This window comes from Diutina rugosa, assembly GCF_008704595.1.
Source record: "Diutina rugosa strain CBS 613 chromosome Unknown scaffold51_size91455, whole genome shotgun sequence".
NCBI classification, from domain to species: domain Eukaryota; kingdom Fungi; phylum Ascomycota; class Pichiomycetes; order Serinales; family Debaryomycetaceae; genus Diutina; species Diutina rugosa.
In genome coordinates this window covers 77986-91506 of record NW_022995171.1, presented here as the reverse complement: position 1 = coordinate 91506, position 13521 = coordinate 77986, and the positions used below count along the sequence as shown (strand labels likewise).

General features: G+C 51.0%; 4 protein-coding genes across 4 annotated transcripts; 3 read left to right on the top strand and 1 right to left on the bottom strand. All coding sequences in view use genetic code 12, as the record gives it.

Annotated features, from left to right (window-relative positions):
- Window positions 1-317: 317 nt before the first annotated feature.
- Window positions 318-611, bottom strand: DIURU_004192 (uncharacterized protein; the record flags this gene model as incomplete). Its single annotated transcript, XM_034157038.1, has 1 exon — window positions 318-611. One exon carries the CDS (start codon window positions 609-611, stop codon window positions 318-320), a length of 294 nt encoding a protein of 97 aa, XP_034011055.1.
- An 866-nt stretch (window positions 612-1477) lies between these two features.
- Window positions 1478-2809, top strand: DIURU_004191 (uncharacterized protein; the record flags this gene model as incomplete). The annotated part of the gene is made up of 1 exon (XM_034157037.1): window positions 1478-2809. The coding sequence occupies one exon, from the start codon at window positions 1478-1480 to the stop codon at window positions 2807-2809; it is 1332 nt and encodes a 443-aa protein (XP_034011054.1).
- Window positions 2810-3485: 676 nt separating this feature from the next.
- DIURU_004190 (uncharacterized protein) lies at window positions 3486-4883 on the top strand (the record flags this gene model as incomplete). Its single annotated transcript, XM_034157036.1, has 1 exon — window positions 3486-4883. The coding sequence occupies one exon, from the start codon at window positions 3486-3488 to the stop codon at window positions 4881-4883; it is 1398 nt and encodes a 465-aa protein (XP_034011053.1).
- Window positions 4884-8354: 3471 nt separating this feature from the next.
- Window positions 8355-9644, top strand: DIURU_004189 (uncharacterized protein; the record flags this gene model as incomplete). The annotated part of the gene is made up of 1 exon (XM_034157034.1): window positions 8355-9644. The coding sequence occupies one exon, from the start codon at window positions 8355-8357 to the stop codon at window positions 9642-9644; it is 1290 nt and encodes a 429-aa protein (XP_034011052.1).
- Between the last annotated feature and the right edge of the window lie 3877 nt (window positions 9645-13521).

Here is a 13521-nt window from a genome sequence, read left to right as displayed (position 1 = left end):
TATGCCCAACACTCACTTGCTCTCAGTTGGCTAAACTTGGTAGCGGCTTATGCTTTTCTATTCGAGTTATACTTTCTTCGCACCAATAACGTGTGGATTGAGTATATGGAGTGGTATCGGACCTGGCTTGGTCTCACGTACTATTGAGACGCACTGTTATATCACATGGTCGTCGAGCAAGCCGTGGTGGTCGATCACTATACCCAGTTGCACTTGTTTGACCCCGTTGAACTCGCAACTAATCACCAAGTGTAGTAGTTACGAGGGTTCCCATGGTTATTACGCAGATTATAAGGCTGTTGGAACCAAACACTCGCTTAGCGAGAGTTGGCCACATTCACCAACTTGTTATCGTGGTCGAAGATGGAGATCACATGGTTGAGGATGGCACCGCCAATAAGGGTACTGTTGCCCGCTTTCTCGGCCACAATCGCCCCTATTTCGCAAGTTTTGGCGTTTGCATCGTGAGGCATGAGGAAGTCCTTTAACGGAATGTTTAAGATCAAATCGCCAAAGCCAAGCTGAAACAGACTATCGGGAAAATTACAATCAACCTTAAAGGCAGGCCCGTTTCTTCTCACATTGGTGTACATGGCAGCGATGGGTTCCATGATCGCTTGGGGAAGACGGCAATGGCCGGCTCCAGTGTCCACAACAATGGGGTAGTCGCCGAAATCAGGGTAGTGAGTGACGCCGTTGGTGGTGACATTGGTTACAGGTACCTTGAAAGTATCCGGGTCGGAGTGGACGCTCCATTCTGAGCCCACTTTGCTTTGGTCGTAGCCCCCGAAGATCACTTTCCCCTTGCCTTGCTTGGTACTGTAATAGGAATTCACAATCGTGTGGTCAATGGCGCCGGATTCCTTGAGGTAATTGGGTAAACTCACATACTTTCTCGCCCACTCAGGAATGTAGTAAGCAAATGGTGCATTCCACTGTGACAACCCGACAATTCCATCTACTCCTTTGACGTTGTCAATCACGCCGAATTTGAAATCCTAATTGGTGGAGCCTTGAGTGAACGCAAGTGTGACTTTGACGTAGTACCCAGTTTTCAGGAATGAGCTAATGTATTGAACGTGAAAGGGTTCTGAACTGTTGACAAGTGTTTTTGATTGGTACACCCAAGCCACAATGTCTCCGTAATTTAACCTGTAATTTCCATCAGCTCATAAATTTGTAATCGCAATTAAGGAAGGGTTGTAGCCGTCTCAACGTCCTCCCGCCTTATCAAAGTTATGGTCCACCCTCTACTAGCTGTGCTGCACCACAAAAGCCCGTTGCCACCCACAATCACTAATCTACACCATCACAATTACAATAATCTTGGCAATTCCAATTAACCAATTGTGAAGCCACTACTCAATTTCCATTAACCATCAATTATGGTTGATTTTTATGGGTGCACGCCACTCACTGAGCGGGGGGTAATGATAGCGCGCGATCGTCAATTATACGGGAGGAGGGACCACGAACTATGAGAGAGCGCATTACCATCCTCAACCCGTCGTCAAGCCACGACGGAGTGGTCGAGGAGGTCACCGACGACCTGGTGACGCTCAATGTGAAGCCCGATTTCTTGATCGAGACGCGAACCACCGCCGAGTACCCGGAGTTCGACACCATCCAGCAATTGCGGATCCACATGATCGAGGACGTCGACCTCGGCAAATATAATGTCTTCAGCTACAATTACCTCACGGGGGTGTCGATCTACGCCCAGCCTAAGCCCGGCGCCTCTCCCGACGAGTTTTACGACGAGCTCGAGCATGTGCTTGAAGATATCGAGGGGGTGGCCGTCAATCGCCACCAGTGGATCCACACGCCGCAAGCGGTGTACTTCCACGACGTGCTTGACTCGCCACAACCAGGGAGAACCCCCGTGCTCGATACCTATTACGCCCAGGGGGTGAAAGTGACCAAGACAGTGGAGACGGCCAAATCGCGCCACCTCCACTTCTTCAAGAAAGTCGACCACTATACTGAAATTGGCCTTTTCCTCGTCGACGAAACCATATCCTCTCGCGACGACGTCGTGCTCTCGGGGCTCCGGTGGGTGTTTGACCCCGAGTATCCTGAAGACCCGCGAGACTTGCACGAGACACTTTTCCACATTAAGCCCCGCCATCGAGTATTAGCCAACAGCGATGCCGCCACCAAGATTGTACCTAACGGGCTCCACCCCATTGTCAAGACTGAGTTCCACGTGGCTCAGTTACCGAAAGATGACGACCTCAAACAGTGTCGTCTCTATTACTACGCTCACTTGACTCGCCACTTCATTTTCGACAAGTACCAGCTGGTACCGTCGCAGGCGTCGCTTGTGGCCACTCACGGCGAAACGAACCTTGAGTTACCGGAATATGCCGTCACCCAGGGCGCCGAGATCATGTTTGAGTTCCCGCTCAATTATACCGGTCCCATTGAATTGACGTTGCACCTGCGGTACCAGAAACCCGACCCCAAAGCCGCTGACGGCGTCGTAGAGCAGCTTGTGGTACCTCCCAAGTTGTTCTACGCTTGCGACGTCGACGACGACCACCTTTTGGCGAAGCTGCCGTTGGACAATAAGCGCCAGATCGGCGGCAACTACGAGGGGTACTTTTCGGAAGATACCGTGTTTTACCATTTTGCTGACGAAAATAGCGGCGGCCCTGTCGCCGTAGCCATACCCGTCGCTCACGGCAGCTACCAGCGGGTGCAGTGGCTCACTCAGGGCGCCCTTGTGGTGGGGACGCTTATGATATTGACGGCGCTTGTAGCACGGGTGTTCCGCTGGCTGAGAACGCCCAAACCGAAGCAGGAGTAGCCCTCGTCGGCGCTTAGTGAGTAGGTAATGAACGACGGTCGTATACGTGCGAGTGTGGGGTTGCCCTCCACACATTATCGCCGGCCACCCCAGAGGCACCCCTTTCTCGACCGGAAGTCGATGCTCTAGCTTTTCATGATTAAGGTTGACGTCGGCAACATTTCCCGATCGGGTCAAAATGACTACCGTCGCGGGTGGTGGAGATCCCCGTGGCAGCGCTTGCGTAATCCGGCGACGGCTAAGCCTCACGGCCTGCGACCTCGATCCCGTAGCCCCCTAGGCCGCATGCGATACTTAGTTACTCCTATACGCAGTAGAGTGGGCTACATCACCTGCCACCAGCTGTAGATCGTCGCTTGTCGTTAATGTCAGATGATCCGTGGCAACCGAAGCGATGGTCACGGGTGCCGCGACCAGCGCGCTTTAAGGCGGCCAGCTCCGCCCACCGAGCGAGGCCTCACGGCGCTCGGTCACAAACCCGCTGCACTTACGCAATGGGGAAGGTTGGGTGGTAGCGATGACCCGGAGTCAGACATCGTTGCTCAGCCGACTGTGGCAGGTCGAGGTGTCGCCGCCCGGTGTGACCACCGGCGCCGGCAGCGCCGAATTTCTTAGCTGCGAAGCGTAACTCCTGCATCCCTGCGTAAGCTATCGCTCACTCACCACCATCTCCACCATGGGCAAGCGCCAACAGAGAGACCAGGAACGGCAGCTTTTGGACGCCGTCAACGCTCGAGGCAACGACAACAAGTGCGGCGAGTGTGGCGCTGGCTACCCGACGTGGGCACTGGTGAACTTGGGGGTGTTTCTTTGCGGTCGGTGTGCGCTGGTCCACAAGCGGGTGTTGGGGCCGCAAGTATCCCACGTCAAGCTGTTAACGTTGGATACGTGGTCGTCCGACGAAATCGAGCGCTTAAGACGCACCGGCAACCGCAAGAACAAGAAGAAGTACAATTCCCAGCGGGTGCCGTTCCCCTTCGACGCCGACGATGACCCTTCGTTGGTCGACCAGTGGATGGTGGAAAAGTACAAGTACCGCTCCTACAGCGACGATGTCGGCGACGTCGACTCCTTCGACGGCGGGCGCCCTAACCGTCTGCGGCTGAACAGTTATTTGGACGATGCCCGCGCCGGTGGCAATCGCCTGCGCCTGAACAGTTATATTGGCAGCAGCACTCTTCGCTCCCAACGGTCCCGCTCCAGCTTTGCCGCCGGCAGCATCCCTCGCTTGACCCATCGCAAGCTCACCACTTACGAAAACACTCAGTACGCCAGCCAAGTGCGGACAATCCAAGGGTACGGCTACCACAACCGCGACTCAGTGCTCGAGGCGCTCTTGCTCAGTCTGGGGAACATCGATGATGCGGTGGAGATCTTGGAACAAGACAAACGTGTCAACCCCAACGAGGAGGAGATCGCTCCGCAATTGCCTCGCCGTCGACCCACCATCAGCGGTGCCGCCACCGGCGCTGGCGCTAACTCTCTGAGCGCGGCTACTGGCGGTAGCAGCGAACCTAAATCTCTGGGAGAGTGGTGGAATACGAATAACGCCGCTCCGGCGCCGGCGGTGTTGTCTACGCCTACTGGCCTTCCTGCTGCGTCGCTGGGCGCGCCTCAAATCTACCAATATACCGACCCCATCACCGGCCAGGTGCTGTATGTTGACTCTAATGGCCAGCAGTATTTGGACCCGCTGAACCCGCTCCACCAACAACAGTTGATGCAACAGCTGCCACAGTTCATCCAACAACAGGCTACTAAGCAGCTGATTTTGTCGATGTATAATCAGCAGGGCGCTCCGGGTGTGGGCGGCGCGCTGGCGCCAACCCCGGCGGCAAGAACCGGCCAGCCTCTGCTCAATCAATTGCAACAACAACAACAACAACAACAACAACAACAGCAGCAGCAGCAGCAGCAGCAACAGCAGTTCCCACAACAGCAGTTTCAACAGCAGCAGTTCCAGCAGCAGCCCATGGCCACCGCGCAACAACCGTTGATGATGCAGCCGACAATGGCGGGCTTTGGGCCTCAAGCCACTGGCTTCCAACAACAACAGTTCTATTATGGCCGCTAGACGAACAATAGAAGCAAATAGATGATGAGTGACGAAACACCACCTTGAACCGTAATTTTTCTTTTTATTATCTTTGTTTGTAGACACCCCAAGCGATGTCTCCGATTGGCCACGGGGTTTGATAATGGCGACTATCCATGGCTATTGGCGCCATTGTACTGGTTTGAATGGGGATGTCGTTAGAGATAGAGGCGGGGGAAGACAGTGAATACACGATGGTCTGATAACGGGGTTGGTTCAAGCAGCAGGGAACGGCCGCCTTAGCGGTGGTACGCTTTATCGTGGTCGCGTCTTCGTGACACAGTAAAGCCACAAAACACGCGGGTGACCCCGGGTGGGTGTCAGTGGGTGGGTGGTTTCACGCTTGCACTGAAACTAAAAACATCGAGATCGTACGTCGTCGTGTCAGAGTTTGTCGCTACACGACGGCTGGTTACGGGGTCGCCTCGTATAGAGAACGACCAGTATCAACACCATCGCCAGGTTTCCGTGAACGGGGCGACACGCCGCTAATGACATCAGCCGAGAAAACTAAAGGAGAGATGCTGTCCGGGCTCGACAATAGCAATTGCTTCGCTGAGGCAATTTTGACGGCGGACGAGGACGGCGCCAGATATGCGTCATGCGGTGAAGACAATCGTCCGGTGTCGTCAAGGTGACGAGGGTGACTGCCCTCGTCGACCCCTCGTAACTGCCAGGGTGACTGCGGGGAATGTGGGTGGTCCACGCGGGCACGCGCGTCCGGCAGTGGCCCCGGAAGTGTTGCACCGTAGACGAGGCAGATGCGCATTGTCCACCGAAACACCCGCTGGCCTTTTTCGGCCACAGCAAAAGATTACCCATATATATAGAGTGCATGAACCGCAGGAACCGCCAGATTTCAAGATGTTTGATAAAAAGTGTATGCAATGTGGTTGTCCTTGGAGCGAGCACAAGCAGACGGGGCTGCCTTACCTCAGACGGTGCTCTAACTGTCAGTGCAATTGCACTCGAGCCTAGAGGTGTCCCGCCCTGAAAAGCCATGCCGGCCATGGTTTTCCCCCGATACCCATTAATTAGTCTACGTCCTCCTCATTTTAATACACATAGCAACGTCATATTCGGCTATTCCCATCGACAGTGACCCCACTGCTTTCGCCAACTGCTGTTGTAGTGACAACCCATCGCTGTACCCCTGCCGATCGAGGATGGTTGACGTGGGAACCAAGTAAGACGACGTGGGGCTCGCGGCTGGTTGCGGGGGACGCCTCCATTTCGGGGTTTGGGGGAAGGCTCTCATGATCAAGAATCACTCATCGGGAGCGTGATGCGAAAGATGTGGTCTTCATCGTGTCGGACCTAGTGGTGTATTTCCTTCTCCTTTCTCTCCACCCAGATTGCTCTGGTGCTCATGGTGTGCGGGGATCTCGATCCCGCGTCACGTGGCATAAATTCTTTCAAGGTGCAGGTTTTCGGCCACCCCCCCCTTAAGGGGGTCGTGTATCTCCCATCATCACGGTTTTAAATCATCCTAGCTTGTGCTATCCTCCTGTATAAACAACAAAACAACAATGAGTTTCACCCGATGATTACGTCACTGCTCGTAATGAGCAAATTCCTATGATGAATTTGGCCATCGCCTTAGAGCAGAGCCAAGCCCTTGGCACTGGCCTCCACCACAAAGTATCTCGAAATAGCCGACTACGCTTTTACCCGTTCGGCTTCGTATACCACTATAATAACGTGGGTGGTTGAGCACAAAGCAAATAACCGAAGATACTTGACGTTTCTGTGGGGTCTCCAAGTGATCGTAAAGCGGTAGCCTCAAGAAATCTGCATCATGACGATACGCTAAAGGATGACTAAGTGGCTAGTTATTGGCGTCGAGGAACTAGTGTCTGATTACAGCTACAACATGGTGTGAATTTCGGCACAAACCTCGGTGCCAAGGACGATGATGAGACCCGCCTTAATTTAATAACTCTCATGTAGAAAACAAATATTGTGAACCACTATCAAATAATCAACTGCTATTGTTCTTGTAATCCTCACATTTACAATATCTTAATCTCATGAGCCCACTATTTACTTTTCGCCGATTGTTCTTACTATGGTGTTTGTGTACATATTCTGCATATAAACACCCAGGTGCTCGCTTACTGTGATCGCTTTTGGTTTTACAGCATTTAATCGTTGGGCTGAGATCGAGTCGATCATGTGGGTGCATACCTCAATCTACTGACATACTCGATCAACATCACGATAGACGAAGTCAGTGGTCATAGCATTGCCACCAAGGCCTCTTCGGGTTTAATTGTAAAAGCAAAGATTGTCATTTCAGGCATATATCAGGCGTATAGTGTTGGGCCAAGTGACCCTCGGTAGTCTTCGAGGCCGCCCCCACGGTCTCGACCTGAAATTAGGGCTATGGGCAATTGCGTCGTTGAGCAATGGGCATTGTAACGCTCGACAGAGCCTCATGTTGCGGCGCTGGAGTCGCACTTCTTCGCCACCACTTTGTGTCACATGCTATCGAGAGATCATCAAGAGATTGTGTAGTATCTCCGACGAGCCTGGGCGTGGCGGCGCCAATCCAGGCCACCACTTTTCAAACTATATTCTAAAATGGTTTAATTATTTATAGTGTAGATATTTCAGATTAGATATGAATTGTTACGTGATGGGCTTAAACGGTCAAATCATGTTGGCAGCCTGATGAAACAATTTATTCATACACTGCCATATACATGAAGTCTTGACGTATGGACGCTTCCATGATTCGTGATGCTGCCTGTGTGTGACGTCGGAGAAAATATAATGCCTCTTAGCTGCCTGTGACCCCGGTTCTGAGAAATAAAAAACCCCACTGCAGGCCCCCTCATGTAATTCACAACATGTTCGGATCAGTTTCCAAAAGAGAAAGCCACACAAACGCTGGATCAGATAAATGTCACCACGCCACCATATTTAGTAGCTGAAGGATCTGAATCCGATGATATAGCGAGCCTTTCGGAGAAATTCATTTCAGGGGTAAAGGGGCAAGGTGGCTGAGCGTTGTTTTTTTTTTTTACGTCGCCCGAAAGCTTGCTTGAATCAAGAACTCTTGTTTCTGGCTATATTAGTCCTGGTGGAGGCACCAAGTGTGAATTCTTGGGTGCATAATTATATGAAAAAATATCATCTACACGCTAAATAATATCCTGTACGGCATTTAGCGTCGGAGACAGAGGCTGCACCCGATAAACCCCATATATATTTCCCAAGGAGCCTTTCCTAATCAAAGGTCGTCCTCCGTCGCCGAGGTCGCACCGCCGTCAATTAATGGCCCGACAGCGTACTAAATACTCCCGTCCTTGCGACGGATGCCTGATGAGGAAAGTGCGATGCTCAGGGACGGTCCCTTGTGATGGATGTGCTAAGCGAGGCATGGACTGTACCCTGGTCCGGACACGAAGAAAAACTGGCCCAAAAACTAGTGCTGGACAGTATACCATGATGATATACGGTCAAGAGAAATTTGAGCTGGTGGACTTGGTCCCAGGGAGATTGCTCGCTCCGTGGATCAGAGTATTCTATGATGTCTTCGGAGAATTGCATCCGGTTGTCCCACTAAGCTTGGCGAACGAAATTGAAAGCTTTGAAATAGATAAGCGAATAACAACCAAACGCCTGTATAACTACGTGCTTGGTCTATTGGTGGCGGCGTTTCTGATGGCGAAATTGGGTCATTTTGTAATTGATGCCCATGATGAAGCTGGCGGGGTACCTGAATATGCCATACCTCACCCCTACTCAGGCAATATGCAAATGATGAGCCAACCTATTCAGGCCGTTGCCAATAATAACCTCGAGTACCTCATGGCGGATTACATGGAGCCACTTACATTCGAAGCATACATTGACACAGTTTCTAGTCCGTTAGTACCTCCATTGGTGGTACCACCGCTTCATGGATTGACACCTGAATTTCTTGTATCTAAAGCACAGAAGTTACAGGCTGTGAATTATCATCACACGAGAGTGAATGGAGCAATTGTTCTAGCAGCGTACTTTTTATGGGAATACGCGGTGTCAAAAATGGGTACAGCAGCTCTGATAAAAGCTGCTGCTGATCATTTAATCTCCCAAGCACTGAAGTATCCCTGGCGGCGGAAGAACACCGCTTATAATGAACCGTACCTGGAAGTACAAAGACTTTATGACTTGGTAAAGCTGGCAGAAAGAGTCACCAGAATTTTACTTGGACGACACAGTGTGGCAGAATTGAATGGCTTAATATCTCCTCCTCCAAACAAGTACTGCCACCAGTACGCTGCGTTTGCCCTGATTGTGCAGATTGTCAGCATCAGTGAACTGTTTCTCACTCAACCGATGTTGCTAACAATAACCGAGGTCGATTCCATAATTTGCGATCGGGGCCTGGCGTCACTGATCCTCCTTGTAATGACATGGAAATTCGCAATCAAGGTATTTGCCCTGGTAGAGCTGGAAGCTCACCCGTATCAAGCGTTCCAAGCGACTTGTGAATTTATTGATGCGTTAAGTCATATGCTGGAGAATTTTATTTTAATTTACTGTCGGGTATTGCTTCCCACGTTGAGGAGGGCACTCATAGTACTACCACCTGGACCGGCTCAAAGAGCAGTTCTTCTGGTAATCAAGAGTCTCTGCTATCATGGAAGAATTGCTTTTGGTCCCACAAATCATTTATTCTATGATCCTCTGCCAGGGATTTGGGCAATAAATCCCACGCTCGACTTTATACGGAGCTCCATACTATAATCAAACAGCTTAGCCTAGTTAAAAAAAAAATTATATTGATCATTCTGTTCTAGTTAGCCTTCGGCAAAAGCATTGTCTCTCCGAAAACTGGCCGCCCCGCATTAAACGGCGCATGAGTTGCCCCGACTCTTTGATCCTTCTAGAAGCCCACGGCAGCAACCGCCGCGGACGCATTATCTGTACACGCCTGCCTCAAATGCATGTACAACACGCTTTCTTTTGACAGCCTTAGCGATTGCGCCACGTACGCCTTGGACTGAAACCAACAAATCTATTGCATCAATGACGATACATGAATTTTGGGGACGCCTAGCTTCGACGATTGATATAAATTTGTGCTTTGTAGGTACGTTTGGCGACATCATTACCATTACTAGTGGCGGCTTACAAGGAAAAGGGGTTGTTACAGTACTCGGAATAACTATCCCCGCAGTGGGAACCAGCTATACGCCGACATTCGCTAAGCGGAGAACGCTATTTTTATCCAAATTCGTCGTACCTGCGAACATCGGGACAGGTGGCTTCGGGTGTTCTTACCAAGCATGCAAGCCGCACTTGTCTTGTAATTCTCGACCTCGCATGCTGCCTACTTCTGCCTACAAATTCCTGAGGTGAGAGAGACAGAGAGAAGCGGTGAGTCGGAAAATAGTCATCGAAACAGTCTTGCGTTGTGACCCAAATAGAGCCCTTTCTATCAACAGACATTTTAGTCTAAATCACGTCATTTTATGCGGTGTGGTGTGAACCGGCTATCACACACGCTATTTACCTTCTGCAAATGGAAGGCGATATGCAGAACTAGTTGTACGCCATGTTGCACTCTGCCCAACACCTTGTGATCGCATATATTTTCCAGACAATCTCTAATTTGTGTTCCTCTAAAACTCTATTGTATCTAATCCATATTACAGGCGTATAGAGACCTTTCCTTTGTATTCATAGAAGCCTATATCTGGTAACTATAGCTTCAGTAGTAAGCTTTTGAGTAAAATGCATGCAAAGTATACGCCTAGTCAGGCAACTCATATACATGCCTCCCCGGGTCTCCCGCTGTCGGAGTGTGGAGTTGAGCTGCGTGACGGCCCATCAACACGGAATAACTCGCATCGTGTATTGCGTGTGATGCTGTCGATAGTTCACAGAGACAATCCAGGGTCCCGTACGTACATCCAGAACGCGCACTTCTACTTGGTTGTTGTCAATTAGAAACTAGGAGAAAAGGCTTTGAAGTTCGGGCTCAAGATTATACCGAAATGTTGAGTTATTGATAATTTTTCCGAAGCCGCAGGTAATGCCGACGCCAGTCACCGTAATCAACAAATATCAAATACAATCGACGGTATGAACAGTTGGAGATTTGTCCATATGAATTCGAATGAATTGCTTGACTGGTCCGCCGGCCACATTACCTTAATGTGTACCCAAATTAAACGTAGACAAACATCAACGGTTTCTATTTTAACACTTGTAAGAGTTGGATATTAATAGCGTGGATAAAACTCCGCGGGGGTGACTTGCTGACTATCTCAAAAAATTTGGACATGAAGAAGCTTGGCAACACCGTAACCGTGACTACTTATATTTTAGAAGTAAATGCGTTGTGGGACATATTTTGATGCCATGCTCTTTTGAAGCAAACTTGCATTAACAGTGATCTAGGATTATCGAGGGGATTGGGGGTGGCAAGTATATACGAAGTGAGTTATAAGTCCGCAGCACGAATCATACCAGAAATTTCCCTAATTTGTGGGCGGCATTTCTTCACATTTTCCCCAGTTCTGATGAGTGCAATCCATATATAGAATTAGGAGGCACTTGGCATGAATGACCTCTACATGAGACGTAAAATTGTTTGGAGCTTGAGGGGCGGTCGACGGTAAGCGTGCTCGCCAATGCAACAATTACAGGCTTTCCTCATAATTGATGCGATTCAATGAGGCATCTTGTGGATGATCTATACTCAGCCTCACCACTGATAGCATTCCGAAAGCGCAAATCTAATTTCAAATGCTAGATGCTTTCGTGTACGGTAGTGGGGCAAAATAACCGTCAAAGTACTTTCGCTGTAATTTGTGAAGCCGATTTGGCTACTATTGACGAGTGCTAACTGACTGATAGATGGGGCTGGACTGACACGCCGAATTCCTTGGCTGATGTCACGACGGCATGAAGCGATGGAACTCCGGGCACCCAACCATGACTCACATGTATGCAAAAGCTGTTGTTTGCGCCTTCGACAGCATCGGCGGCGTGCGGCAATGAAATTCATCGAACCCGGCGAGGCGTAATCTGGAATATCTACCCAACACGATCCTGTGATATATTGGGAGAATCGCGGACATAGTCTGCTCGTCGTAAATGTATGCAATTTAGGCATTACACCACTCTCCGTTGGCCACTCGATCCTCCTGTCGTTGCTACGCAGACTCAGGTTACTCGACTCAAGTTTTGTGAGTGAAGGTAGAGCCGCCTTAGACCTGGGCAAAGTATATAGTTACGACGATTTGAGCAAGAATTCGAGCGGTGACGACGCGTCTAGCCGAACTATTCCTAAGTCCCACGTTACTTTTATCGGGAGTAGTGCTGGTTATTAAAATTAGTAGGCTTAGGAAATCGTTGCCAATAAATTTCCGAGTTCTTCCCGTGTCTCTTTTTTCATTTTTCGGGGTTAAGGAAGTCATCGTGAGTCACGACGATTGTCACTGTCAACACGACAGCCTATGCGCTTATCTCGCACTCGCATTTGTCATTTAAACCCCGATAACACTATGTGCACGCCCAATGCCCCCCGACCACGCGGGAAGGGTGTAATCAGCAAATCGGCGAGGCTAAAGCCCGAGAGCCCGGAACAATACGAGGTGACATGATCGCAGGTTGATCCACTACAGCCATCATCGTCTATGGCGATGGTGCCTGGTGCCCAGGCCCGGAGACCTCCGCGCCGCCCCGGCCAACGCCGACGCCTCTCCGCTCCCCCCGACCCTCACTCTAGGGCCACTCAAAATGTCACAGGGCAGTGTCGCAGCGCCAGCGTTTTGTAACCGCCTACACCCCGACAGCGTCGCCCCCACGACCCGCCCCCACCCCCGGGAGGCAGGAGGGGGTATATTGCTGTGTTTGAGCGATGACGACCCTGAACGTTTAGCCGAGGAGACGATAACACCGTTGGAAATCAGCGTTGGGGCGCCGCGATACGCTTTATCCTTAATCGGGAATATAAAGCCTATATAACTTAGGCTCCTGCTGTGTCTGGCAGGCGCCACCACACCTGGCTCCGACAGCGAGAGGTTAGGCGCTGGTGTCGGGGGGTATGCTTTTTTCGCGCTGAGCGAGACCCGTGTCCGGAGTAACTCGGAACAACTGCCCCGGGGCGGACAGCGGTGAAATTGATCATGTCAAGGGTGCATGACAACACCCTACCTCAGTCGTGCGGTTATGAAACTCTCCCCCTCCCCCTCCCAATGGGACAACAATTGTAGCGCTCTAGACAACCAAGCGCTGGGGGGGAAATAGCGATAGTTAAATGTACTGATTTCACTTGAAACGGCGCCGCGCTCCCCCAAGCCCTTGCTCGTAGATTATCGCTGCCGCCGGCGTTGTCGCTGGAGATAGCCTTGTCCCTTGCGTTCCCCACCACAGCGGCGGCCGCGCAGTGGTAGCCGGCGGGTGTCGCTGCTTATCGGCCAATGAGCACCTGCGATAACGGCGCTGGAGATACACGAGCGGGTCCGACCAGGCGAGGAACACCACCTCCGGGGCGCCGATAACGCGATAGTAGCAGCGACGCTGGCCCCAGTCTTAAGCCGGCGCAGATCCACCAGGCGGCAGCCCTGTTACCTACCTCGTTCGCCGGCGCTTCTTCCCCCCCATAGCCCCC